Source organism: Poecilia reticulata, linkage group LG19, assembly GCF_000633615.1.
Source record: "Poecilia reticulata strain Guanapo linkage group LG19, Guppy_female_1.0+MT, whole genome shotgun sequence".
Classification (NCBI taxonomy): Eukaryota; Metazoa; Chordata; class Actinopteri; order Cyprinodontiformes; family Poeciliidae; genus Poecilia; species Poecilia reticulata.
Genome location: NC_024349.1, coordinates 5,400,942 through 5,428,249, shown reverse-complemented (window position 1 = coordinate 5,428,249; position 27,308 = coordinate 5,400,942). Strand labels below are relative to the sequence as shown.

General features: G+C 39.6%; 1 protein-coding gene across 2 annotated transcripts; it reads right to left on the bottom strand.

Annotated features, from left to right (window-relative positions):
• Nucleotides 1-724: 724 nt before the first annotated feature.
• Nucleotides 725-27,005, bottom strand: LOC103481250 (SH3 and cysteine-rich domain-containing protein 2-like). 2 transcript variants are annotated; one of them, XM_008436621.2, is made up of 11 exons: nt 26,565-27,003; nt 14,058-14,427; nt 13,881-13,975; nt 8,574-8,658; nt 8,380-8,492; nt 8,241-8,304; nt 6,974-7,029; nt 6,732-6,820; nt 4,671-4,722; nt 1,578-1,715; nt 725-1,368 (listed from the first exon to the last, which is right to left on the bottom strand). In XM_008436621.2, exons 1-11 carry the CDS (start codon nt 26,652-26,654, stop codon nt 1,270-1,272), a joined length of 1,251 nt encoding a protein of 416 aa, XP_008434843.1. In that variant the 5' UTR covers nt 26,655-27,003; the 3' UTR covers nt 725-1,269. The 2 variants fall into 2 exon arrangements, 1 of the variants encoding a protein (XP_008434843.1); XR_536257.2 differs by having other exon boundaries at nt 1,277-1,368; nt 6,728-6,820; nt 26,565-27,005.
• Nucleotides 27,006-27,308: the final 303 nt, after the last annotated feature.

Below are 27,308 nucleotides of genomic sequence, written 5' to 3'. Positions count from 1 at the left end.
TCGCATTCAACAGACCTGAACGTCACTGATGCTCGACTAACGTCACTATTCTGCGTCCCCATACGCGCAAGCTGGAAGAAAAACAACAATGGCGGCGACAAAAAGGGTTAAGTTGTTAATATGTTGCTCCAGTCGGACAAAAACTTTAAAAATGTAAGCTAAGCTCCACCGTTAGCCTCCATGTTTACTTCCGCAGCACTTCTTGTTTATGGGGGTTGGCAAATCGCTCTCTATACGTGACGTCATTGCGCCCTCTACTGCGCATGCGGGACACTTTCAGGTCGTTGGTAGTTCACACTGGAGATCACATACAGGTCGCTTATATGTGGAAGTATAAACGACCACGGCAAAAAAAATTTAAAATTTAAATATTTGATTTGACAAACAACAAAAAAACAAACAGATTTGAGTCACTTCAGGCTGYAGTSTGAACGTAGCTTTAGACGCAGATCCTAATGGTCCATTGAGCTACATTAGAAGAAAGTGAAAATACAAACCCTCTGGAAAATTGTGTGGATGGGAGAACCTTTGAAGGGCAAACCAAGAGCTCCCCAAGGTGCATGCAAGTTTTTGTCACATTGAAGCTGTGAAGAGTGCAAATGTGCCGTTCTGTAATCACCGAAAAGCGTTTTGGGATGCAGGGAAAACCCTCGAGTGCGTGAGAGAGAGAAACGGTGTGTTGTGACTTTGATTGGACCAAGATAGAGCAGAAAAGACATTAGTACACAGTAATACCTGGATCATTTTATGCTCGAGAATCTGAGTCATGTACCATTAAACCTGGACATTGTGACCAAAATTATTAATCTCCACTCTWCTCAACCAAAAACGGGTTTGCACAAGCAACAGCAATACACATCCAGTGTATTATCCAAAGTTTTCTTTTCACAAATAACTTCAACATGCCTTGGCATCATGACAAGAAGGTCCTTTCCCCTTTTTTTGTGAGTGAGTGGCCAGTGTAGACGGCTAATGAGGTAGCCAGAGAACCGTCACACTCATTCTCTTGAAAATAACTGCTACATACCTCTGGTGAAAATATAAGAAGCTTCACAAAGTGAAGCTGTGCTACAAGCAGAGTAGCTCTAAAGAAGCTCCTGGTTGTCTTAATCTTCAGCCAAAAAGCCAAAGCTGCAGGCTGCTTTCCACTCAAGATGCAGCAGTGATACTTGGAGGGGTGGAGGAGGGTGGATGGCTAAACACTCCCGAGTTTTCCTCCATCCCTGGGAGCTCCGCTGCTAAATCAAGGAGAAATCTGAAATATTGCCATCATATTTCCAGCAGAAACGTCACAGGGACAAGGCCTCTCTTCTTCCCGCTAGTCAGCCGAAGGAAGCCGTCAATCTCCTCGTTTTTCCCGATGCAGATCTGCAGAGGAGGGAGAACAGGAGCAGGGGTGAGAAAACACTTTTAGGACCTGGGTGGAAACTGAGCAGATGCTGCAAGCTACGTACTGCTGTCCTCTATAATTTTAACACTTTCTGCATTAATTTGCATCCGCTTAGAAATAAAAACGCCTAGAGCGAGTGTGTGCATGCAGAAGGCAGGAAAAATGTGTGCATCTCCTGGTTGCGCACCTGATTCTCTTTCACAGTCATCTGGCCTTTGTCTCGGTTGCCATGGAAAGCAGCGGTGACCTTCCACACCCGCTCACCCGGTCGGACCCGCTGGACAAAGTTGGCTGGGAAAAATCCCACCTTGTCTCTGCTTTTCCCCTGGTAAACACAACATCCACAAACATTCGGCCTGCTGGTCTACGCAGATATGTTTCTCTTTGTTCTGGGAGATTATTCAGAAGTTACTGGAAAGCAAAAATACTAACCATTATTTTCTGAATAAATCTATTCCTAATGGGGCCGTTGGCATTAATTTTAAACCCAAATGTTTTAAATTAATGCCAACACAGTAAACAAGGCAGATTTAGTCTAAACATGATGTGTAATAAAGTGGAGATGGAATGAATTAATAAAGCTTCAAAAAGGAATAGAGAGCCAGAAAAATTATTACATAAAAAGCAGTCAATCAGCTGATTAGTCCTACTTCATGACCAATACATTGTTTTTCATTACTGAATTATTGCACAGGAATCATGTCATAATGGGTAGAAATGGAGACTTCTTCAACTTTATAGTTGCACAAAAATATATTTTTAAACGTCTGAATGCTGCACCTCGCAGCCGAAACTCAGTGAAACACAAAAGAACATCATTTCATTATAAATAAACGACGTCTAGCCGCTCCTCTCAAGATTTCTGAGAAAGGAGTCAAAAAATAATCGCAAGAGCAAAGAAAAACTTTAGGAAAGCTAAGAAATACACGAAAACAAAAAGTAAATGGCATCTGTGAAAACTTGAAGAGAAAAGCTTGGTTAAAGTTTGTTGATGAAGTTTGGACAGATATTAAAATGCCGGTGAAATACACTCCAGTTACATCAGAGGAGACCAAAAACACAATGGCTGCTAGAAAAATAGTTCTGCACTTTATCCCAAAAACAGCAGTGGAAACATCACGGGGTGGTTCCTGTTTATAAGCATGAAGTATCAGCTTACTTGTTACTTGTTGTAATAAAAGGATGAAGAAATACTTAATAATGAATCTGAAAGTTGAAGTCAAGGTCGATTTTTTCCCCAAAAGACAACGTTCTCAAACACATCCAAGGAAACTTTTGATTACCGTATTTTCCTCACTATAAGGCACCTAAAAAACTTCAATTTCCTCAAAAGCCGACAGTGCGCCTTATAACCCGGTGCGCCTTATATATGGACCAATATTGAGCCACAACAGGTCTAGYARCTACGGTAAGCAGCCGCCAACTTCATTTTCGCCAGTAGAAGAAGAAGCGCGCGGTGCATGCTGGGATAGTTGTCAGAACGCTGGTTTGTTAATAAAGTTTGACTGACCTATCTACCTACCGACCTGATAATCAGGTCGTCTGCAGGTCATTTAGCACCACGTTCTCCACCAACATGCTGTGCGCGAATGGAGACTGGTGACCATCGTCCGGCCATGACCCGGCCCAGTAGCAGACGGTTCTCCTCGCTGACCAGAGTCGGACTGTTTTGTTGACATTCTTTATGTCAACAAAGTGGCTTTAGATATTCATCTGGGTGCTTCGACTAGGGTTACCAAGGGACCAGCCGCTATACATTTAAAGCCGGGGGGAGGAAAGAGAGACAGAGGCTGCAGCGGCAGCGTGTCGGTTGGTCTGTGTTACCCAGAAAGCAGTTGGGCACAATATCGCAACACCAACACCCTGAGTGAAACAATGACTGGGGCAGCTACTATATAAAGTACTCGGGGACCACTTCTTTATTATTATACATCCACATTTATAGAGAACGGAACAAATCATGTCCCGTATCGGTTCAATACGGGACGGGTGGCAACCGTAACTAGCGTCTATTCTATGCGCCTTATGTATGCAAAAAGTTTTGAAATGGGTCATTCATTGAAGGTGCGCCTTATAATCCGGTACGCCTTATAGTGCGAAAAATACTGTAGTTTCAGACCTACTTCTATCCAATTAAAAATTGGAGTAAATAAATAATCAGAGCGCAGTTGGTAGAGCTGTTGCCTTGCAGCAAGAAGGTTCTGGGTTCGATTCCCAGCCCCGGTCTTTCTGCATGGAGTCTCCATGTTCTCCCTGTGCATGGTGGGTTTTCTCCGGGTACTCCGGTTTCCTCCCACAGTCCAAACACATGACTGTCAGGTTAATTGGTCTCTCCAAATTGCCCCTAGGTGTGTGTGTGTGTGCATGGTTGTGTGTCTCTGTGTTGCCCTGCGACAGACTGACGACCTGTCCAGGGTGACCCCGCCTCTCACCCAGAAYGYTAGCTGGAGAGGCAGCAGCAACCCTCCCGACCCCACTGAGGGACAAGGGTGTAAGAAAATGGATGGAAATAATCAGAGTTCACAGAAGAGGTGCCAAAAAGAATTAAGATTTGAGAATGGGTCAGAAATACAGATTTATCGAAGTGCGAGTCCCAAAATACACTTGTGCTAAATATTTAGAACAGTCTACATTTATTTAATAGAAATGTGTGAATTACTTACATTGGTAAAAATGTAAGTCATGACTTATTTCCCCTCTAAAATAAATAAATTCCTAAATGTACAGAATAATCTGCGTGCTTATGATTTGAAGAAGTCTCCAAACCTTGACGGCCGTAAGAATCCTAATCCTTTCAGTTTTGACTCGCTGCATAAACATGCAACTCATCTGTGTCCTGAACTGAAAGATATTTTTTTGGTTCCGTCTCTAAACTAGTGTTGCCATCATTAGACAAAAACACATTTCTCTTTGTAGACTTTCTAGTTATTCTCACTTTAATTTGTAAAATGAGTTACTGATTTGTATTTAAGCCCATGTTCTTAGTCGTTTTTTATTTTAATATAATAGCTCAGATTATATGGAGCCATTTGATCTAGAAAATGATTTAAACCACGCACATTTTAAAATTTGATTTCTAGGCTACGCTTCACAATCATTGCCTCTAAACAGATTTGCCTTCAGCTTCCCAAGGCAGGGCGATGCATTAAACATGGGTTACTATCCATTCAGTTGCAGTCTGGATATTTATAGTGGTAAAGCTCTTAGCAGAAAGGGCAAAAAAACTTGAGCTTTTGAAATATTCAGGGGATAAAAATTACTACAATGGAGTGCCGCCCACCTTCCACCAGTCTTCGTTGGAGTCGTCCGTGACTTGAATTCGGTCGCCAGGCCTGCAGACACAAACATAATATGTAATAAGAATTATGTGCCATGTAGATACAGCCATACAGGTACCTAAAAAACTAAGTAATAATTCATTTTGTAACCCTCTGAGGCCTAAGTTTCAAACCTCCGCCTGGATATTTTTGCTTATTTTAATTGTACGCAGTTCTTTAAATGTCCTGTGAGTAAATATATTTGCCCATTTATCCATAACAACTAAAACTTTCAATATCTAGCAAGTTGTTTTCGCAATTTACCATCTATTAAGACAGTGTTTCATCAGATTAACAAACAAACAAACAAAAAACATGCTCCCTGCATTGGCGGGAGTAAAATTACCATAATAACCAGATATTAGCTGGAAAGCTCATCGTCTCCCCTTTCAGAAACCGTTGGAATTCTTCAGATAGCGCCACGTCTGGCGGGATTACGGTACTGCAAATTTGGCTTGTAAAAATGTGTCGTCGCTGACACGTTCAGTCTGGAACGGGATTTATGGCACCATCATTGTTATCATAATAGTACCACAAAATATTAGCCAATACCCGACCCCTGAATGTGCAGAGGTCACATTTTGTCACAAAGTTATTACATTTGTGTATCAAGCTCCATAAATATATTTTAAAAATGCCCCAGTCAGTAAATGTCTAATGCAGTGGTTACACACTTGTGTAAAGTCGTGATGACGCCCCGCTTTGCCATCACTTGCTGCAGAGGATCACGTTACATTGCTTAGCCAATCAGAGCTGCGGAGGAGCCCTGATTGAAGGAGCTCCACTCTCAGCAGGGATTTGAACTTGTGTCTTTATTTACTTCAGCAAAACTCAGTTTTTACCAAATTCTGTAGCTTTCTGTTTACTTCTAAATCTGCTCCTTAGTCGCATCTTTTCGGGGTTGCTACAGCCTCTAGTGGTGTGGGGGTGGTAACACAACTAGTATAATTACATTACTAAATCAAAATACCGCAAAGTCTTTATTATTTATTATTAATTTTTCATTCTCTTAAGAATGTAGAGCTAATTAAATGATCTAAACAAAACCTTAAAGTGGTTCCAGTTTCTCTCGATGGCCAACCTGTTGAAACTGTGGCAGATTTTAAAAACCTTGGATCGTTCCTGGACAGTCAGCTCAACTTTGCTGAAAACACCGACTATATTTTGAAGAACTGATCTCAGAGACTCTACCTTTTAAGAAGACTTGGTGATCTTGGGATGACCCAACTAGACACTAGTCGTGTCACCCCTATGTCTTGAATTTGGGGGAAAAAATTATATTTTATTTATCGCTACAGAAGGGTTCAGTGAATGCGCATATGAAACTGGTGGGTTCAGTACCTCAAAAAAGCTTAAGAACCACTGATCTAATGTAACTCTGCTGTACGTTTCCTTAATGACTTGATTCTTTCACAAACAGTGAACAATTAAATATTACCAAGTAATTTTGGTCAAGTTTCCAGAGCAAGTATCTTAGCACACTTGAAATAAGATAAAACTAACTTAAAAGAAGCTTTATAGCTAGATGTAGAAGCTCTTCTTCCATTGGCAGATTATTTCGCTTATAACAAGACATTTTTCCCATGTTATAAGTTCATTTATCTGCCAATGGAACTAGTACTTCTTCATCAATATTAAGGAATTATTTACTTAGAAAAAGTGCGTGAAAAGTTACTTGTAAGTTAGTTTGTTTTATTCCAAGTGTGCCAAGATATTCGCACTTGAAACTAGCCCAGAAATGCTTGGTAAGATTTCGTGTTTTTGCAGTGTTTAGATTAGTTGCAGGTGTGGTACCACACTCAGCAGTTAGGTGTACCTGCTAAGATACGAAAACTATTTTCTGACATGCACTCAGTGCAGCTGTTTGTCCTTCCCAGCCTCCCAGCACGTTCCTTCCTCCCAGTCTGGGCCCCCTGCGATCGTCCTGCTGAGCAGGCAGATGGTGTATGAATGTCCTTTCTCACCTGGCCACTCTAATTCATGCAAAATCACGCATACAGTACACACAAAGAAATCTTACTAACTGTAGTTCCAGGTCATTCTTCTCCTGAGGCAGAAACTTGTAGAGGGCGATGTACGTGTGAATGGAGTGAACTTCGACTCGCTTCGGAGTCTGGCGACAACAAACATGCGAGATTAAAAACAGTCGTCGAATTCGTCCAAAGTGCAGAACCAAAGGAAAGAAATACAGAGGAAGACAGACTCGCAGAGAATGCTTGTTCTAATAAAAATAAGCTGAAAGAAGAGGAGAATGCTGACTACACACCTTCAGGCTGACCCTGTCCTCTGAATCAGCCTTCTCGCTTTCAGGAGGGGTGAGCACTGGAGAGACGGACACATAAACAAAGACAAAAAGGAAAGGGACGGTAGACAATATGAAAGGTCACATGGAAGAAATAGACAGTGGAAAGAGTAAAAGTGCAAAGTAAAAGGAGAGAGATAGAGAGAGAGAGAGCTGATGACACTTTGTGACCGAGACAGCAAGGCAGAAGTGAAGGTCAGGTACTGTAAAGTGGTGGCAGAACAAACAGAGATGATCTTTTCTCCTGGGACTAAAGAGCAAAAGGAAAAAGTACTGGATACACACGCAAAGAGAACCTCAAGTCTACACTGTAAATGATATCATAGCAGCATAGTCCTTTAACTTTTTGACATTTAGCTTGTGGCATCTCTTTACCAGACACGTGTACCACTCCAGATCTCAAATGTCTGTTTTGGAGGTGAACTGGAAATCTAAAAGGATTCGTCAAGGTTTATTGTACTCTGAACACAGATGCTTGTGTTAAAACATTTGTATTTTATGTTTGAGAGATCCTTGAGTCTCACACGGCAGCCATTCGGGGTGCCTTAATGCCAGAACATACACTGTACCACCCATTTACCCAAAGCTCCTCCACCACTCAGCTCCTCCAGACTAGCGGCAGCAGCAATTAGCAAACACCTGGTGGAACTGCGAGTCTGCTGAACTTATAATACAAACTACTCAGTCCAAAGCTCCTACGAACAATTATAAACAGCATCATGGAGAAATGTTGTTGTGATTAGGAGCTTCTTAAAGAAACAGAGGCCAATTTAAATATATCAACAATAAATAACTGAAAATATCGATGTAGTATTTTTGTTTTCTTTCTTTTTTTAGAAAAGTATATCGGCTTTTTATTCAGGCTGCTGTACCGTTTGTCATTTTTACGTTTGATCGTTTTATTCCCAAGTTTTTGCGATATGAAAAGGAATCATCTGCCACAAACGAATGACAATTTGTACCTTCACAGCATTTTATCATATTGGTAAAGAAGCAAACTGAGCTGAAGCCATACATTTAGTAAATACCCGGTAGGAAGAACATATTTCAACAAAGTCGGAAAGCTTTTGACCTCTGTTTTATCATGGAAAATGCTGGATTTGGACATGTAAGCAGTTTAATGCATCTCTGATCCAATAAGAAATTATTTGTGCTTACATTTCTAAAAAAAAAAAAAAAAAAAAAAAAAAAAGCATAAAATTAGCAGATGAATGCAAAAGAAACAACTTACTTCCTGGAATAATTTCCTCTTCAGCGATTGGTTGGTTTTCTAGTTTACCTTGCAGTTCATCGGACTGTGATACAGAAATCAAAGTCAATAACGTTTCCATTTGACATGAACTTTAACTTAAATGGTGTGTATTTAATACCTCATGACAAGGGGATTCGGAGATACTTCCAAAGCTGGAGCGACTCATCTGAGCCAATGACGTCCCATAACGCAGTGCTTCATACACAGGGTCAACGATGACATTCTCTGTCTCTGTACAAAGGCACAATATTACGATGAGACACTGCAGTTGTTTGTCGGTGTGACAAATCATCCAGAGGTTTCATCCCTCACCCTGGGCAGCTGGAGCCTCCTGGACTATACTCAGCGGATCAATGGTTAGCAGAGGAGAGCTGAAGTTTCTCTTAAAGGCTCCAGACTGAAATATTAGAAGACCAGAAGAGAGCATGTTACTTAGAATAGCCAGAAGACAAGAATGGGTTCTGCACGAGAAACGCGAAACCTTAGTAGATTCAAAATGCCTCAAGACTCGATGCTGAAACTCAGAGCATCTTCACTAGCAACGGCAGTCCAACATCATGCTGCCGTAACCCTCACATTACCAGTGTCTGAGGAAAACAATGGACTTAAACACAACACAAGACCCCCCAACAAATGTCTAAATCTAACAATTACACAGCATGACTAAGTTCACACTGCAGTCCGAAATGACACTTCCAAATACATGCGACCTGTTTGTTTCTCCAGTGTGAACTGCAAATGACCTGAAAGTGACCCACAGGTGCAGTAGAGGGCGCAATAACGAGATGTTCCGTAAGAAATTACTACAATATTTAATGTGTCAACATTAACGCAGAAAGCAACGTATTGGGGAATTTTTCTGCCATAATTCGAGAGCACACATTTTCAGTCTGAAAGCAGGACTTCATGCCTTTCATCCTCAAAACTTTTAATGCTTGTACCCAAAACTTCTGCTCTCTTTCAAATATTCACTCTGCTTCCTCAAACCTTTCTCCTCGCACTCAAAACTTCTCTCTGTTCGGATCAGATCTCCGCTTGCAAACTTCTCTGCTCGTGCTTGGAACGAAGAAGTACTGTCTGTCGCCTGGCAACCTCTCAGCCAATAGAATGAAAGTGTTACACTGGGTGCGTTTGTTTCCTTCTAGTGGGTGTGCCTGTGTGGCTGCTATCTATTGTAGCAACCTGCGCCACCCACTGCAGGGCGGCACATCGTAATACTTTTGTTTAAAAAAAAAAGTTACTAAAATCCAAGCCTGGCCGTTGGGAAAACACATTACATCCTGCAATGTCAACAAAAGATCATGAGCTCGGTAAATTACATATTATTGCACCCGTGTTGTATTTGAGGACATTTGTAAAAAGCTCACACCTGCACCCAACTACCTCCGTTTTACCATAGGAGAAAAGCAAATAATTGCTGTTGACATTTCTCCATCTGAGCCGTCAGACGGGCTGTAGGTGGAACGTACTCAAGCTGAATCATAAGGTTCTAGGCATCAATTCATCTCTTTTTGACCTTTTGAAATCAAACAAAAAGTCAGTTACTCAGTTTTATTTATCCATTTCCTTCACTGTTCTTATATGTTAACAGCTAAAAGGTGAAGTACAACAGAAAAGAGTGAGGATGTGTGCGTGTGCAAATCTTTCCTGCACTAACAGTAATTTTTTGTGCAGTGATCAGCATTCCCAGCTTCCCATTAAATGCATTTTACATCTTAACGTTTAATTAACATTGATTACAAAATAGATTTCAGGATTGTAGAGTCATTAATGACTCAGATTACGGAGATATTTTAAAGTGTATGGTCAGCACATTAGCTGAAAACGACCAAAGGGTGGTGAAGTTATAAATAACGCACTGTGAAAAAGTATCCACCTCCGGTTTTGCTTTGCCACAGTTACATGTTTCATGACTGATAAGGCGACGACTATGTTAGCATTTAAAGTGCATAACAAGGTTGAATTCTTCACGCTAGATTTTATGGTATAAAAGTTATAGTCGTGTAAATGCAGGTCTGGGCAGGAATGAAATTGAAAAGTAGATAAAAAGTGGCGGGTGGCAAAAGCAGCTGTTGAATGTTCGTTTCACAACTCAGCAGATTTTTGTTTGCACATTTTGTTGGACTAACTGAATTATGAAAAGCCGGAGCATCTAAAAGAGGTGAATGCGTTTCTTATTTTTTAAATGGCCTTTAAACTCAAGGTCAGTCATGCTAAGCCGGTCCATTTCTCCAAGGCGCTGATCCCAACGGCCTAACTTAGTTGTAGCTCCCTCAAGGTCTTTGAAGATCCACAGCATAACAACAATTAATTTGTTTCTTAATTTCATATGCTAAGCTGCGAATTTGAACAAGACCTGAAACATAAAGCGTCACTGAAGCAATCGCCTTTATTGCACTCTCTGCAAATTTATAAACAGGCTGGGCGATAACTCCATTTTATCAATCAAAGTCTTGGTTTTGGAAGATTTAATTTTTGGAAAATGTGGACAAGAATAAAGTTGTAATATTAGGAGACATTTTTGACAGATAAAAAGTTAAAGAATGTTGAACATCGTGCAAACTTATACTTTGGTATAGTTTTTACTAGAGATGTGCCGATCAGGTTTTTTCCCGCTGATTCCAATCACCCATGAGGGCCGATCACCGATACCGATCACATAATTATTATTTTTTTAATCATAAGCACTACCGGTTACATTATGTGGAAAAAGGAACCATGAATTCATCTTAATTTAGACAAAAAGTTGTTTTTAATAACTTTTTCCAAGAAAAAAACAAAACAGGCATTGTGCAAATTGTCCTGCTATCAGTAAAACTATCTTTAACAGACTGATAACATATGAAGGCTCTGAAGAGGCTAAATGATGCAAAGAGCCAAAACAAAACCTCAACATTGCCAAAAAAATTCAAGTATAAAACTTAACATTCAAAGGCAAAAACAGGATCCATTACAATAAACAATCCAGAGTTACTGAATGAAAACTTCCTGTTAGCATGGCGGCTAGCTGATTACTGCTAGTTCTGAGTGGCTGTTTCTGACTGAGCGGAGTAATTATGCAGAGCAGGGAGGAGATGGATTATTTTTTTAGAGATTATCTGTCTCATGTTAGGACAGCGAAAGTTTTAATACGTATGTAAAATGTATTTTTTTAGGTTAGATGCTGCAGCTTTAAGCAGAGGTTCGGTGTGAGAGTCACTACCAGGTGGAGCAGAAGCGGCGCTCCGTCTGTCAAATATTACTACCTGTAGCGTAGCAGCGGTTCAACAGCGAGAGCAGAACCAGCGTCTTACATCGCAACTCCAAGACTTAAATAAATGTTGCGGTTATTTGTTTAGCTTTCTGACCGYCATGCTAATCCGGGTGAGTGTTTGAAGCTGTGCGCTGCTTTACCTGCTATYTGATCCTCCATATGTCTTTTTTACTGCAGTGAGCCTCGATGTAGCCAAACTCCGTCAAGTATGGCATTGTTTTTATGTCATATTAGTTTTGTCGTGTTGATGCAGTTTGACCTGCTTCAATTTTCCGCCGCAACACACAAACGTCCCCATTCACTCAGTGCGTTATAGTTCAACATCRCTTAGGATTTGTTGCTGCRCGTTTGCGCAGWGWRAAGGAAAGAGGAGACCAGCTGCACAGGMAGGCTGAGAAATGAGATGCAGGTGATCGGTTTGTGTGATCGGCAACAAGAGGCAATGATCGGCGATCACCAATCCTGCACTTTTTCACGGAAATCGGCCGATTATGATCGGTGGCCGATCGATCGGCACACCTCTAGGTTTTACATATAAAAGTCAATAGAAATACTGCATCTTTTAAATTAGCATCAAATTAATATCAGTAAGATTTTAGCTCAATTTTAAGGCATTTTTTTCTGCTAAAATTATGAAAATATTCTTGCAATTAAGCAACAATTCTTGTAGCCTGGCCATAGCTTTCCATTATGCAACTCACTTTTATATTTTATAAAAGTGAAATAAAAGCCACTTTTATAAAATATTTTCTGTCATTTATAGAAAAGAAAGCAAAGAAAAATATTTAGCAAAACCAGACCTCAGATCTGGTATTAAAATAAATTGGAGATTTTTAAGCCATTTCCCTCAGCTGTAATATTTTCATTGAAAAACTTTAATTTACATGCATAAATGCGGGCTTACACTCCTAATTTTACAAAACGGCTAATCCATGCCTAGATGAGTGTGCAGTGATGGAAAAGGACACTGGATTGGTGAGAGCATGCACATCCTTGGGGGACAGTGCTCGCCTCAAACACAGCAAATTTCACACTGAATTAGGCCGACCAGCTGGTACAGAGAGATATTGATTTTCCAGCAAAGTTTAGAGGAAATGTTGCGTCCAGACAAGTGAGAGGAAGAAGGTAAAGAAGCAGAAAGGTCGTAAGACAGACAAAATATGGGGATGTAACCAGATGAACTTTACTACTGCTAGACTCAGCCGTTTTTCTTCTGATAAGGCACAGCAAATAGAAGAGGGGAAAAAAAACGTGCTCCTCTGCTACTCTTTCATACATTTCCAGTCAATCCATGTTCCAATTATATACCTCCACCTTTTTGTCTTCGCTGGTGTGAAAAAGGGGCTTCATTCTCTCTCTACAAGCCAGGGGTTTTGGGACTGGGCATATTACCAGGGCTAAAAGGCTGCGCCAAATGACTCAGAGACACTCGAGGCATCCAGATGCCGTTTAATTCTGCTGATACAGAGCATTCTTAATTTGTGTCTTCTCTCCAAGGAACAGCCACATTCCCAGTGCATTTTGGAAACAATTACAGTAAATCTAATTAATTATGTGACATTTTTTTGTTCGGGGTGAAGCAAAGGAGCAACGGAAACACAGAGAACTTTACATAAACAATCAGTACAAAATAGCCAATTAAGCATTTTTGAGCTAATAAGCTTCTTTTCACAGCACATGAAAATGTGCCACACTTAAGCTAGACGCATAATATTTATGAAAACCTTAATGGTACTGTATATTTAGAAGATTTTAGGCACATGGCTGCACAATGGCATAGCTGCTGGCACTGTTAAGCTGCAGGAAAAAAGACCTGGATTGGAGACAAAGTCTGAAATCTTTCTGCACGGAGTTTGCATGTTCTTCCTGTGCATGTGTGGCTTCTTTCTGGGTACTCCAGTCCAAAAACATGACTGTTGGGTTAATTGGTCTCTCTAAATTCTCCATAGGTGTGAGTATGTGCAGACAGCCAACAGGTGAGCACTTTGAATTGCCTTGTTGCTGAAAATGTGCTATATAAATAAAATTACCTCACCTTACTTGGCCATTTAGCATCTGCAGCAGGGCAAACCATGGCTCCATCAGGTGCAAAAGGAGACTACGCTCCGCCCATATGGATACATTTTTAACTTATGGCTGTAAATTGTGTTTAGCAAATAAGCTGTAAGTTTTGTTATCCATGTTTTTTTTTCCACAAGCGTGAGCTACGGAGAGCGGCAGAGTGAAACAGACTCTTTTTAACGTGAAAAACCATTTATAAATCACATTATGACTCTAACATCCATGACGGGGAGCCGGGGGAGCTCATGCCGCCCTGGATGGTAGCCCATATCAGAAACCTCCACTGGTTACATTGAGTCTCTTACCTTGCCGTTACAGGCCTGCTGAGATAGTTCAGAGGAACACCAAAGATGAGCCGCCAGCTTGCAGGCTTTACAGCGCAGCGCTTGCTTGGAATTTCCTGAATACACGGCAGATGAAAAGCACTTTCCAGTTAAGTCAACACGATAATAAATTGCTGAGCAGCTTGCTAATTGACCTACCTTGGATCATATGTTTGCATCGCTGGCAGCTGGTAGGCCTACGGAAGACATGCTCCTGGAAACAGTGAGTTTTGACCGGTTGCATTGGCTGAGACTTCAGCTGGCTCTTTAAGGTCCGGGACAGCGAAGGGCTGATGGAAGGGGAATGTGACGACAAGGAAGGGTTGGGGCTGACTGATGGGGATAGAGAGGGAGAGCGCTCATAGCCCAGAGGGAATTCAGAGAAGGGAGGAGGAGACGATGGAGGTGGCGGCACTGTGATGATGGCCGAGGCCGGCCGAGAATCGCCGTTGCTCCGTTGGAAGAAGTTATCCACGCTCTTGCTGCGTATGACTGATTTGAGGGACAGGGAGCGCTTCAGCCGCTGCAGCTGGAACACAGAGGGAATGTTTTTGGACTGCTTCGTACAAAAAACAATGGCTCAAATTGAGCAACCATCCAAGTGTTTCAGAGAACGATGATCTGAAAGCTACACATGCTAGAAAATAAGCAAGCACACAGAATCGGAGAAGCCACATGAGCGGTGAGCAGCATTTCAAGATTTCCAGTATTTTGTTTGGCATTTCCCAAATTTTCACTTCTCCATATGTTATATTTTCTGCCAATTTTAAGACCATTTGCAAACAAAAATACAGAAATTGTGTCATGTAATTTAGTCCTTTATGACCTAATTTTCAAATCTCTGCCTGGATAATTTTGCTTATTTTAATTGTACAAAGTTCTTTAAATGTCCTGTGAGTAAATATATTTGCCCATTCATAAATAACTGAAACATTCAATATGTAGCAGATTATTTCTGCAGTTTACCGTCTATTAAAAGAGTGACCATCAGATTAATTTCACTCCCTGCTACGGCAGGAGTGAAATTACCGTAATAACCAGATATTGGCTGGAAAGCGCAACGTCTCTCCTTTCAGAAACTGTTTGAATTTTTTAGATAGTGCAAACATGTGGCGGGATTACGGCTGGATCCGTTTAGGACTTAGAGGAGTCAACCAAATAATAGTGTATTAGAGTTTGGATTCAAAAAAGGGATAAATTAGCCAAACTTAGTGAAAATATTTCATGCTTCTGGATTTAATTTCCCCACAGAGAAACAGGAACCAAACCAAATTTTTACCAAGTAAAAGTTTAAGTCAGAACAGAATTTTTTTTAAAAAGAAACCGCTGGGATCTTTCAGATAGCGTAACCTGTGGAGGGATTACGGTACTGCAAGTCTGGGTGCGTCACCGGCGATAAGTTTGGTCTGGAAGGGTTGAAAACCGGCTGCAGATACCTTACTATGATATTCACAAACCAAAACTGAAAACCAGCGGAGGAAACGACGCTCTCCATCTGATTCCCAGTAAATTCAACAAGCATTTATCAGTGCAAGCCATTTTACTTTAGGTTTTTATTGTTAAAATATTGGCGGGTGTTTAATGTAAAAGCAAGTGCCCAGCTTGAAGGGCTATTCAGGGTTTAAACTCTCTGGACGCTGAACGCTTTGATCAAAATAACTTCTGATCTTTTATTTTTATCTTTCTCCTCCACTTTTCCTTAGACTGCAGATTTACAACCCCTTTTAAACCCTCCTACGTCAATACTTCTTAAAATTTATGTTGAATTAATGCCATTGAGCAACTTCACTGTATGCAGGCAAACGTTTTGTTCGTCTTTGCTGCCATTTGCCTCCATTTCGCTGAACAATTAGAGATTCTGAAATGATGGGAGGGCGGTATATGGAAATAAAGCTGCAGTGGAGTCGTACATTAAGGGGCAAGGCTGACGGATGAGGACAAGGACGTAATGGGTTTCTGACAGTGAAGAGCAGCTCTCCAGTTTGCGATGAACTCATTATCTGGCTGTAGTCACAGCATTAAACCACACAGATCAAGTTATCGTAATGATTTCCAGGTTCATGTGGCGGCTGTGAAGAAATTTAGACAAACATGTCAAGATATTAACAATATTACAACCTTCCTATCATGTTTATTGCACTTTTTAGCCTTTACATCCACCACATTGCCCATCTGCGCTCACTTCACACAAAAAATAATCGATAGTATTGAGCAGGTTTCTCCTCTATAAGCTACAGATTTAAAGAATCCAATTAGATTGAGTGATGAAAAGACCCACTAGGTTCATCTCGTAAATGTCTTCAAGAGAAAGCTGAGTTTATGCTTTCTTTAATGGTCTTTTCTTGGCTCAACTGAAGCTCCATTCAGTAATGAGTGTTCCTCTCTATTAGATCTTTAAGCCGCTTTACTGTGCTGATCTTCTGTCTGGTTTGGAAGGAAAAATGTTGTCTTCCTGCAAGCTAATTTTCTAATTGAGCTGTAAAATCTCTCTAGTTTTTTTTTTGGTAAATGTCGTTTCTTTGTCACAAAACATGACAACGAACAATTAGGTCTGCTGAGAGAAACATCAGGGCTTGTTCGGGTCTAAGGTCTGGAAATGGGGAGTCTACAGACCCCACACACCCTGGACACAAACTGTTAAGACCTTCAGGTCATCGCATTCATCTAAAATGGAACCCTCCTTTTCAGATGAATTAATCAATAAATCAAGTTTATTTGTGCAGCACATTTCTGCAACAAAGTCCAGAAATGTGCATCATGAAAACATAAAACATAATAAACAGGTCATAGTCAACAAATGTGAAAACCAGTAACACACAGCAACACGCATCAGATGCAGCTCTGAGACCAGTTAAAATGATCAGTTTCTCCGATTTTACTCTTTATAGGTATACGAGTAAAATGAACTTTGTTCTTTTATTCTGTGAACTGCTGACAACATGTCTCTGAAACTCCAAGCAAAAATGTTGTATTTGTTTGCAGAAAAAGAGAAATGGTCAAAATAACCTTTCAGACCTCAAATAATGCAAAGAAAACACGTTCATATTAATTTAGATGCAACAATACTAATGTTTTAACTCAGGAAGAGTTCAGGAATCAATAGTTGGTGGAATAACCAGGAGGTTTATAATGAGGTCCAGTGCAGTGGGCTCTTAGTTTTTTCCAGAGCTGCGTGTTGGTCCAAACATCAGATTATTTCTATGTTTAAAACCCAAAAGGTAAGATGTTTCTTTTCTTTGTACATTCACCAATCACATCCACCATCTGGGTGAACTGTATGCCAGTAAAAACTTGATTTCTAGGCATTTCTGTGCTGCTCATTGCCTCAGTTTTTGGGTCTCAGCTGTTTCCTACCAGTAATCACAAACCTCTCTTTCATCCAACAATCACACTCCATTTTATTTATACACCTTGATTTTTACTCAGTTCTCCAGCAAATCTGCCCGTTTCAGCCTAACGTGTTTTCGTGCTCGTCCTATACTCTGATGTTTCATCGCTCTTGCTTGATATTCTGCAGTTTTCAATATGAAAACAATATTTGTTCCATCAAGAAACTAATCTTATGTTTAGTTTCTTGATGGAACTAAACATAAGTTCCATCAAGAACTTTTGCATTTGCAGACCAAATGTCTGCAAATGTCTATATGGTCTGCATATAGACCTCTTTATGTCTATATGCAGACCCAAAAAATGTGAATAAGTCTTTTAAAAGTTTAGGTTTTTTTAAAAAAGCACCAAATACAGTCCTGATTTAGTTGATCATCATCACTGTGCACAGAGAAGAGACATAAGACAATAACAGCTGTCTGCGCTGCAGGGCATCACACTGCAGAGACTCCTCTATCTTTATCATCTCCAAAGCTTTATAGTTAGTTATAATAGATGTGCAGCATTGTGTTGGAGAAGCTGCTGGTTAATTAGTAGTTATTTTAGTCTGCAACCTTCCCTGAAAAACAGTGCAGAACCCAAAAGCTCAACTCATAACTCCATAATATTTACTGATAATACTGTGGCTCTCTCCAACATTTTAGAATCTATTTATGGATCACAGAACCCGACACAGTCCTTGCTGAACTGGTGATAATCTCATCACAGTGCAAACTGTAGAATAAAGGACGTGTAGTAAAACAATTTACTGACTATTTATAAACGGCGCCGCTGATTTCCATACTAAAAGAGAAAAAACATGCACAGATTCTTATATGGCAAACAATTGATGCTGAGTGAAGGGTAAGTAACATCTGTTGCAAAATCATCTGACGCACTGAGGTCCGGGTAAGTGTATCGGTTTTCTCACAATGACCTGAGTTTGAATTACAGGTGACCTCGACGAGCGTCCATCCAGCTGGAGCGCATTTGGTAAACATGAATTCAGTCAATCTTTTTCAGGGAATGCAGGTAATTCTTCTATAGCACTGCTGACTAACACAAATTAAAAAATGTTTTGAACAAGTTCAAAACTATATATTTTTCTTTTAATAAATATAGATTTTTACATTAATAACTTTTAGGTTTTTCAATACTATTTGCCACATGAAATATACAAAACAGAATTCTAACTTTTGATCTTTTTGACATCAAAAGTCAATTCTGAAGAGTAAAGTCAAAATTCCAGAGGAAAAAAAAAAAAGTCAAAATTCCGAAGAAAAAAGTCGAAATTCCGAATAAAGTCAAAATTCCGAAGATTAAAGTCAAAATTCCGAAGATTAAAGTCAAAATTCCGAAGAATAAAGTCAAAATTCCAAAGAATAAAGTCAAAATTGTGAAGATTAAAGTCAAAATTCTGAAGAAAAAAAGTCAAAAATTACGAAGAAAAAGGTAAAAATTACGAAGAAAAAAGTCAAAATTCTGAAGATTAAAGTCAAAATTCCGACAAAATAAAGCACTTTTTATTTTATTGGCCCTAATCTTCTTCCATAGTAACCCCTACAATCCCGTTGATTTTTGTAATTTCAACACAAAATGGGGAAAACCTGAAGGGTTATAAATAGTTCTGCAAGGCATTACAGGCACAACAAAATCCCTGAAAATATGAAGATTCAAAATTCCCCTGTCAGGAATTTTGAAGTCTCAGCCTGTGTTTGGGGGAAAATAAGAAAACACAGCAGGCCATGAATGTGACTGAAGGCAACCAGGTCGCTGTATGCACGGTTACTTTACCATTATATGCAAATGAATGAGCCATTGTGATCGTCAGCGGTTTCTAAGAGCCCCTTCTGCAGTTAAGCCCTTTTAACTGCCGGATTTGGAAATGAAAGCCTCTTTCTCTGCACACTTTGGCAGGCAGCTTGTGGGCTGCTGGAGTCTGCTAAAATGCAAATCACCAAAAAAACAACAGGCAGGCCTTTTAGAGCCACACACAGAGGTGTGAATGTAGCAAGAAGAGAAGGATGAAAGAATGAAAGAACAGCAGCTGCCATTTTGGTATAATAGTAAAGTTGTTTCACCTTCTGGGGAAATAAAAAGGGGGAACAAGGAGCCAGGAAATCATCAAGGCGCACATGATCAAATTATCATCCAATTACTTTGTGCATTAGGTGTTAAATTAGTAAAAGAGTAATTATCAAACAAAACTCTAAAAACGTATTCTACTCACAGACCTTCAAGTCAGCTGAGATTTTATTTTACTTAACTTTTATTTTCTGTTTTACTGCTTTGAGTTCTTAATTGTTTAGATTTGTCATTTTATTTCTGATGTTTTTTTAAATCGCTTCATAAATAAAGTGATGATGATGATGAAAACTCAGATATAAATCAGCAGTCATCCAGCTGCCTGCCATGTTTTTGAGCTAAAACATGTTTATAGTTGACAGGAAATTTTAAAATATCACTTGATAGTTATGCGTTATTGGAAAACTGGAAGATTAATACCTAAATACAAACTATAAGGTCTTAAAAAGGCAATCATTAAAAAAAACTAAAATAAATTAATAATGCTCAGCCTGGTGGGGGCACAAGTAAAGCCTGGTGGCCCGCCAGGCTTATAATACACAGATTTTTGCAGCAACGCAGCAATAGAAAACCTCAAGGTTGTAATTTTGATGTTGTCAAAAGATCCCAGCCAAAGTGTCAAGTAGTAAAATGTAAACCCTAAATTGATGCTACATCTTATCCTCCACCTGGTGGTCATCACATAAACCCAGATATTTTTATTTTTGTCTTACAGAAATCTATTGCTATAACATAAAAACCACAAGAGCACAAGAAAGTGACTTTCTTGTGCTCTTGTGCTTTCTTGTCCACTGCGGTGACTGCTATGCATGAAAGGGATTGTATTTTATTTAGGGGTGCCCGACTAAAATAGCTCTAGTTTTGCTGTATTTTAGAATCGAAGCAGTGACGATATTCTCTGTTTTATGTAATTTCTTGCTGGTGCTTTCAGCCTTTAGACTTATTTTTGCCCAGTCATTTGGGCATGGAAATCAGTCAAAAATTATATGACCGAGTGATGCATCCATCTGCAAACAGAGATATGAAATAAACAAACACAAGAAGGCTGAATCTGTTTTGTCCAGAAATGTCATCAGCACTCATTAAGTTTGCAGATTGGTGCTGGCATGTGTAAGAAACACTCTGAAAGAAGCTGAGATTGTATTCTGCAGGAAGAATGCAGCTAAATAAATGCCAGTGCTGTTGCACAATGCAAATGAAGAAAATCTAATACACACGCAAGGCTCGTTTAATGAGCTGCAAATAACCTGGAATCATAGCAGAAAACTACAAAACGATGAATTTAGCTTAATGTAGTCGGCTGGTGCCCGTTTTATCTTCCATTATTATTCAGAGCATCTCTAAATAGCCTTTATCTTTACAATCAAGCACAATCTAAGGGTCAGGGAGTGAAAAGATCATAATGGAAAATTAACAGTGATGGTGCAGCAGAGGAAAGAAAAGGGATGAGGAAGTGAAGGACAGGTGGAAAAGGTCATCGGACTGCGGAAATGGAAAGAGAAAAGTGATCCATAATCTATGTGTGGGGCATAAAAGTAATACAAAACTGATAAGGAGGTAAATGTGAAATGAAGGTGAGAGGAAGAGCTGGAAAGAAACAGTTTTCATCATTGCAGTCTCATTAAAATGTCTCTGTGTTGGCCAAATATCCAGTGAACTGTGTAGAGGCCCTGGAGACTGCTGCATATCTCCACCTTGCATTATCAGCAGACTCAGCCACTTCAACGACTTTATTAAACTTTATGTAGCGTGCAATCATCATTTCATCCTCACTGAAACAACAGAGGATACATACGACAGTCCAGGAATTGGAGAAAACGTTGGGAAGATGAGGCAAATAACATGCTGCAGCCTGCCGACTATTAGACAATTCCCAAATTCATGGTTATTTGATTGTTCTGGATAAAAACAGAGGTGTAAAAGCATCAAACATGCCATTTATCTAAAAGGACCTCTTTGCCTTGCAGCTACACATCACCTTCCTGAAAGAATAGCCTATGGTTTTTAGGAGGTGGTGCTTGGAGAACAAAGAGGAGAGTTATAGCCTCTGCAAGTCTGTTGGCCCAGCAAAAGTACTAAGAGAGAAATGACAGGGTTAGCAAAGTGTTTCATAGTTTAAATCTTAATTGTGAGTGCTGTTAATGTAGACGAATGTCATAGGATGACTGAGGGAACTTTTTAACCCTTTATGACCCAAGTTTCAAATCTCCGGCTGGATATTTTTGCTTATTTATTTATTTTTTTTACTTTATTTTTATTTGTTTTTATATAACACATACACTTATAACATGAGGGCTAGGACAGGTAGCAGCCAGTCATACTGATGACCATCACGATGCAGACATTTCACAGTATAAAATTACACAGAATAAATACAAAAGAGAGCTCCCAGGTGTCTGTCTGAGTGATGTAGAATCACAACCATCAACTGTTACACACTTTTGGTTATAAAATAATTCAATTTTTCCCAAAGTCTCTCTCCTTTCTCCTTCTGGAGACGTATTGTAAATGTCAACATTTCCATATTGTACATATGATATTCACAAGAAGCTTCAGAGTAGGAGGTCTAGGCTGGAGCCAGCATTTAGTAATCGCCTTCTTGCTTGCAATCAGAAATATCTTCAAAATGTATGTGTCCTTATTATCTAGTCCTTCAGGGGGTATTTCAAGGTACATAGGAGAAAATGAGAGGGCTAAAGATATACCCAGAATTTCATAGATTACTCGATTAACATCCTTCCAGAATGCTTTCAACTGTGGACAGTCCCAAAAGATATGAAAACAGTCTGCAGAAGCCACMCCACACTCCCTCCAGCAAGAGGACTGAGAATCACCCAACTTCGATTTCTGCTTTGGAGTAATAAAAAATCTGATTAGATTCTTCCAACCGAAATCGCGCCATGTTAAAGAATTTGTGGTGGACAGAGTGTTCCTCCAAATCCGCAGCCAGACCTCCGGTAAAATTATTACATTTGCTTCCTTTTATTTTTGCTTATTTTAATTGTACTCAGTTCTGTAAATGTCCTGTGAGTAAATATACATTTGCCCATTTATCCATAACAACTGGAACTTTCAAGATCTGGCAAGTTATTCTTGCAATTTACCGTCTATTCAAAGAGCGTCCCTCAGATTAATTTCTGAGGGACAGTGAAATTACCGCAATAACCCGAAACCGTTGGAAATGTTCAGATTGTGCAAAGTTTGGTGGAATTACGGTACTGCAGATTTAGCTGGATGGTCACAGATGCATTTGGCCTGGAAGGGTTAAACCATTAGAGTGCAGTTTATTCATCCCAACCTCATCAAACCTGCAAGTGCCACTAAAACACAATACTAGAGCAGATTGACTATGCAGACGATTCATGTTTAGATCAAACTACTATGAGGTGAATTATAAGTTCTAGAGTAGGCAGGGCATTTATTGCATTATCATTTATTGTGACAGATTTCTTATGAGAATTTTGATTTAGCATAGTTACAATAGATTTCAATTAACGCTGAACTGTGTGTATTTTTACCATTTTCTGTTAACCTTTCCAGACTGAAAGGAGGGCAAACGATAGTTAAATTTGCAGTACCGTAATCCCGCCACACGTTGTGCTATCTGAAAAATTCCAACGGTTTCTGAAAGGGGAGATGTTGCGCTTTCCAGCTAATATCGAGTTATTACGGTAATTTCACTCCCAAAGTAGCAGGAAGTGAAATTAATCTGAGGGACGCTCTTTTAATAGATGGCAAATTACAAAAACAACTGCTAAATATTGAAATCTCCAGTTGTTATGGATAAATGGGCAAATATATTTACTCACAGGACATTTAAGGAACTGCGTACAATTAAAATAAGCAAGAATATCCAGATGGAGATTTGAAACTTAGATCATAAAGAGTTAAGATAAATACTAATAAAGTTCAAAATATGATTAAATGTAGCTACTCTGAGCAGTTTTGAGATACAAATCACACTACTTTGTGATAAATAAAGATTATTATAAACAGGAATATTTGTAAGAGCAGCGTATTTTGTGCTCTCCCAGGCAGTCACAACCATAAAATTACCTAAAGAAAAAGTAATCGTCACTTTTTTACCACTAAATATTGCGATAAAGCTTTAAGTTCACATTCCCCAGAGCTATTTTAGAGATTCTTGAAGAATGAGATAAAGAGAGAGATTGCATTTCTGCTCATCTTCTCAAATATTAATACAATCCTGAGTGCAAGGTATTTGAATGACATGTGCTCCAAGTGATTATAGAGGAATAATAATATTTTTGGAGTCGTCACCTTGCCTGTAGGTGGAGGAGGTGGAATAACTATTCACTCTGTGTCACTGCCTCTATTAGAAGCACTCTAGAAAGCTGGTGGGCCCACTTAGCACTGTAATAAATACTCCAAGGGAGAACAGAGAGGGATCGAAGGGAGACATGAAGGAGAGCTGCTGCTGACGGGCTGAGACAGATGGATGCAAAAGACAGATATCTGAAGGTTGAGGTTGTTGGGAAATTATTAAAATAGCAGAGGTATCGAAAGAAATAAAGAGAGATGTAAAAGAACCTCTTGTGGCATATGTTTAGTAAATTCCTCTTCATTCCTCTGCAGGATGTTTAAGGGAACGGGCTGCCAGCAGGGGCTTGACAAACATCTAAACTACATGGTCGATGTAGCTTGGAGATCCATTTTGTCTTGACAACCACTTGGGTGAATTATGATCAAGCCCCTAGCAGGACACTGCAAACATCTGCTAGCTGATTGGCCCATAAATTCAGGTGCCACCTCGCTGCCCACCATTCATTATCGTATCTGTAGACAAACAGAGACAACAACGAGAAATCTGCTCTGCTGGGCTTAATCTGGGCCCCCGTGGAGACGAAAAACAAAATCTATCAGAAACTAATAATCTCTGGCAATTAAGGCTGCTTGTTAAAATGAAAGAAAAATTTATAGGGTGGTCAAATAATGAGGAGGAACAAGTTTAAGATTTATATGAAGGTAATGAAGATAATAAGCGGAATAAAGCCTTAAATTGCTACAAGATTAGGATTAAATCCTAATTTGTAGATTAACAACAAGTAGGAGGTAGCTACAGTATTTACTTTCTTACAATTTGTCAAAGTAAAATCACAAATTTTATCTATCCAATTAGCTAACTAACTAGCTAGCTGTGGAAAAAATTAACAGACCACTGCAAAATGATCAATTTATATGATTTTGTACATTTTTTATTTATACGTTTGAGTAAAACGAACACTGTTCTTTTATTCTATGAACTACTGACAACATGCGTCCGAAATTCCAAGCAAAAACTTTGCATATATTTGGTCAAAATAATAGAAAACAAGTTCATATTCATTTAGAAACAACAATACTAATGTTTTAACTCAGGAAGAGTTCAGAAATCAATAGTTGGTGGGATAACCAGGAGGTTTATAATGAGGTTCAGTGCAGTGGACTCATTATATATCATACCATTCATTTGTATTGAACCCCCTAAACTCTGACAACCCTAAATAAATTGAGCAAAGTTAAAAGTTTCCCATTTACTAAACATTTGTGTTCAATATAATCTCAGTATAACTACAGGTTTATTGGATAGATGTTATATTAGTGAACAAAGAGCATCACCAGAACCTCGATTGTTCAAAACATTGTTAGGGTATAAAATAATATCTTTTATTCATTTAAAAATACAGAGAGGGAAGAATCTGACAATAACATAACCACACAATAATGAATGCAGTTATTAAATCCTGACTATAATTTGTGGATATTTATTCAGAGTAATAAGATCATGCCAAGAAATAAAACAAAACAAAGAGTGACTATGTGAGAAAGCATTTCGTACCAGTGTTGGGTAGGCTGGGAGATCGGTGATGCTGTGGGCCCGTTTCTCTACGAAACTTATTAGATAGAGAGCGTGAAATACACGATTAAAAAAATAGTGTACTGACAGCAAAGTAAAAATGATTAATTACTGAGGAGAATAATGATCCAAAATGGTTCTCCAGGCAGGGCTGCACAGTGGCGCAGTTGGTAGAGCTGTTGCCTTGCAGCAAGAAGGTTCTGGGTTCGATTCCTGGCCCCGGTCTTTCTGCATGGAGTTTGCATGTTCTCCCTGTGCATGGTGGGTTTTCTCCGGGTACAGTCATGTTTTCCTCCCACAGTCCAAATACATGACTGTCAGGTTAATTGGCCTCTCCAAATTGCCCCTAGGTGTGTGTGTGTGCATGGTTGTGTGTCCTGTGTGTCTCTGTGTTGCCCTGCGACAGACTGGCGACCTGTGTGTCTCTGTGTTGCCCTGCGACAGACTGGCGACCTGTCCAGGGTGACCCCGCCTCTCACCCAGAACGCTAGCTGGAAATGGGCACCAGCAACCCTCCCAACCCTACTGAGGGACAAGGGTGTAAAGAAAATGTATGGATGGATGGATGGATGGATGGATGGTTCTCCAGGCATAAAAATCTTTTTTTGTTTTTCATAGTCGCCCCCCAGCAATAAATACAATAGAAAACCACAAGATGAATGCAGGGTATGACAAATGTGCAAAAATCTCCCACAAACTATGCCACAGCCTTGTCAGATGTAAAAAAATAAGTTGTACAAAGTGTCACAACAATTGTGAATTTTTCAAAATTCAAATTTTGACTGCAAAATTTTAAATATATGCCAAAAGTTTGAGTAAACAAATACCACTGTATGGCATTACTAACAAGTCCATTAATCTTTCAAAGTCAATGTGAAAAAACACATTTTATTTTAAATAAAGCAACAGCAGAACCATGTCACCTAGAAGCAGTTCTCTTGTGCATCAGTCAGAAATAAGTTTTGTTTTTTAATTTGAGATCTACAAGAAAATGAAAGCTTTCGTTAAATACGAATATGTCAGCGAAAACATGCACACCTTTGTGTAATCTCTGCTCTCTAACTTTGAGGTCAGGCAAGGTGGGAGAATTACAGAGGCTTAGAGTCGTTATGCAAGACCTGGAGCCTCTACAGAATTAGCTTCGTAAGGCAGAAAACGCTCAGTCACTCATTTCTAAAATTACCTTTATTTCAATTTATAGACAGACCTCACCTTGTTACCAAACACAAAAACCTACTCACAAAAAACTGTATTCTTTAAAAAAATAAATAAGTAAAAATCCAGACACTAGTTTGAATAATTAATCGTTGTTTTTTTCTGTTTTACAGTTGGCGTTTGTCGAACAGGTGTGCCGTTACCTTTGATTCCGGCTGACCGGACACGGTGGTACCCTGCCGGTTTAGGTCCCGGTTCTGAGGTTCGCTTTCTTTTTCGCTGATTTCCGTCATCTCGAATCGGTAAAAATGCTCCTCCAGCAGCAAAAACCGAAGTCCGTGGAGACAGAGGAACGAGAAAACTATTCATACAGAGAGCTCTTAAAATATATGGCGTGGAAAAGAAGAGGAGACGTTACAGACTCTAAACGCTAATCTACCAAAAAACAAACAAAAAAACCCCCCAACAGTCAAATCCTTTAAAAGCGACCTGCTTCCTTTCAGGTTTAAAGCTCTGAACGGGTGGAAATTAAGCCAATAAAATGCCGGATTAAAACCAGAATATCCGATAAGACTCGCTGCTCGTCCTCCGCCGCCTCACGCCTTGTCTCGTGCCCCGGACAGTATTTCTCCTCGCGCGCACGCACGCACGCGCTCCTTACAACAACTTTAATCTCGTCGATAGAAAGTGCTCCGCGCGCTCTGATTGGTTCAACTTGACAGACAAAGGGGGGGGGGGGGCACAGAAGCCACTGTGATTGGCTGTGAGGTGATGACGCTTAGATGTGATGGATCTTTTAAACCTGAGCCAGAATATATCGCATTTCAAGGAAAGATTTATCTATATTGCACGTTTCATCTTATCTGACCAAACTGCTATAAAAATGTAAACATAATAACTAAACAGCAGAAAATTTGGATTACAATTAAACAGTAATGAGAAATTAT

Excerpts from the sequence above, each read along its gene's own strand:
- LOC103481250 (XM_008436621.2), bottom strand. The coding sequence starts at position 26,654 with ATGACGGAAATCAGCGAAAAAGAAAGCGAACCTCAGAACCGGGACCTA. Across the intron at positions 13,976-14,057 it reads ATGCAAACATATGATCCAAG|GAAATTCCAAGCAAGCGCTG; the intron begins GTAGGTCAATTA and ends CCGTGTATTCAG. Across the intron at positions 8,305-8,379 it reads CCGAATCCCCTTGTCATGAG|TCCGATGAACTGCAAGGTAA; the intron begins GTATTAAATACA and ends TCTGTATCACAG.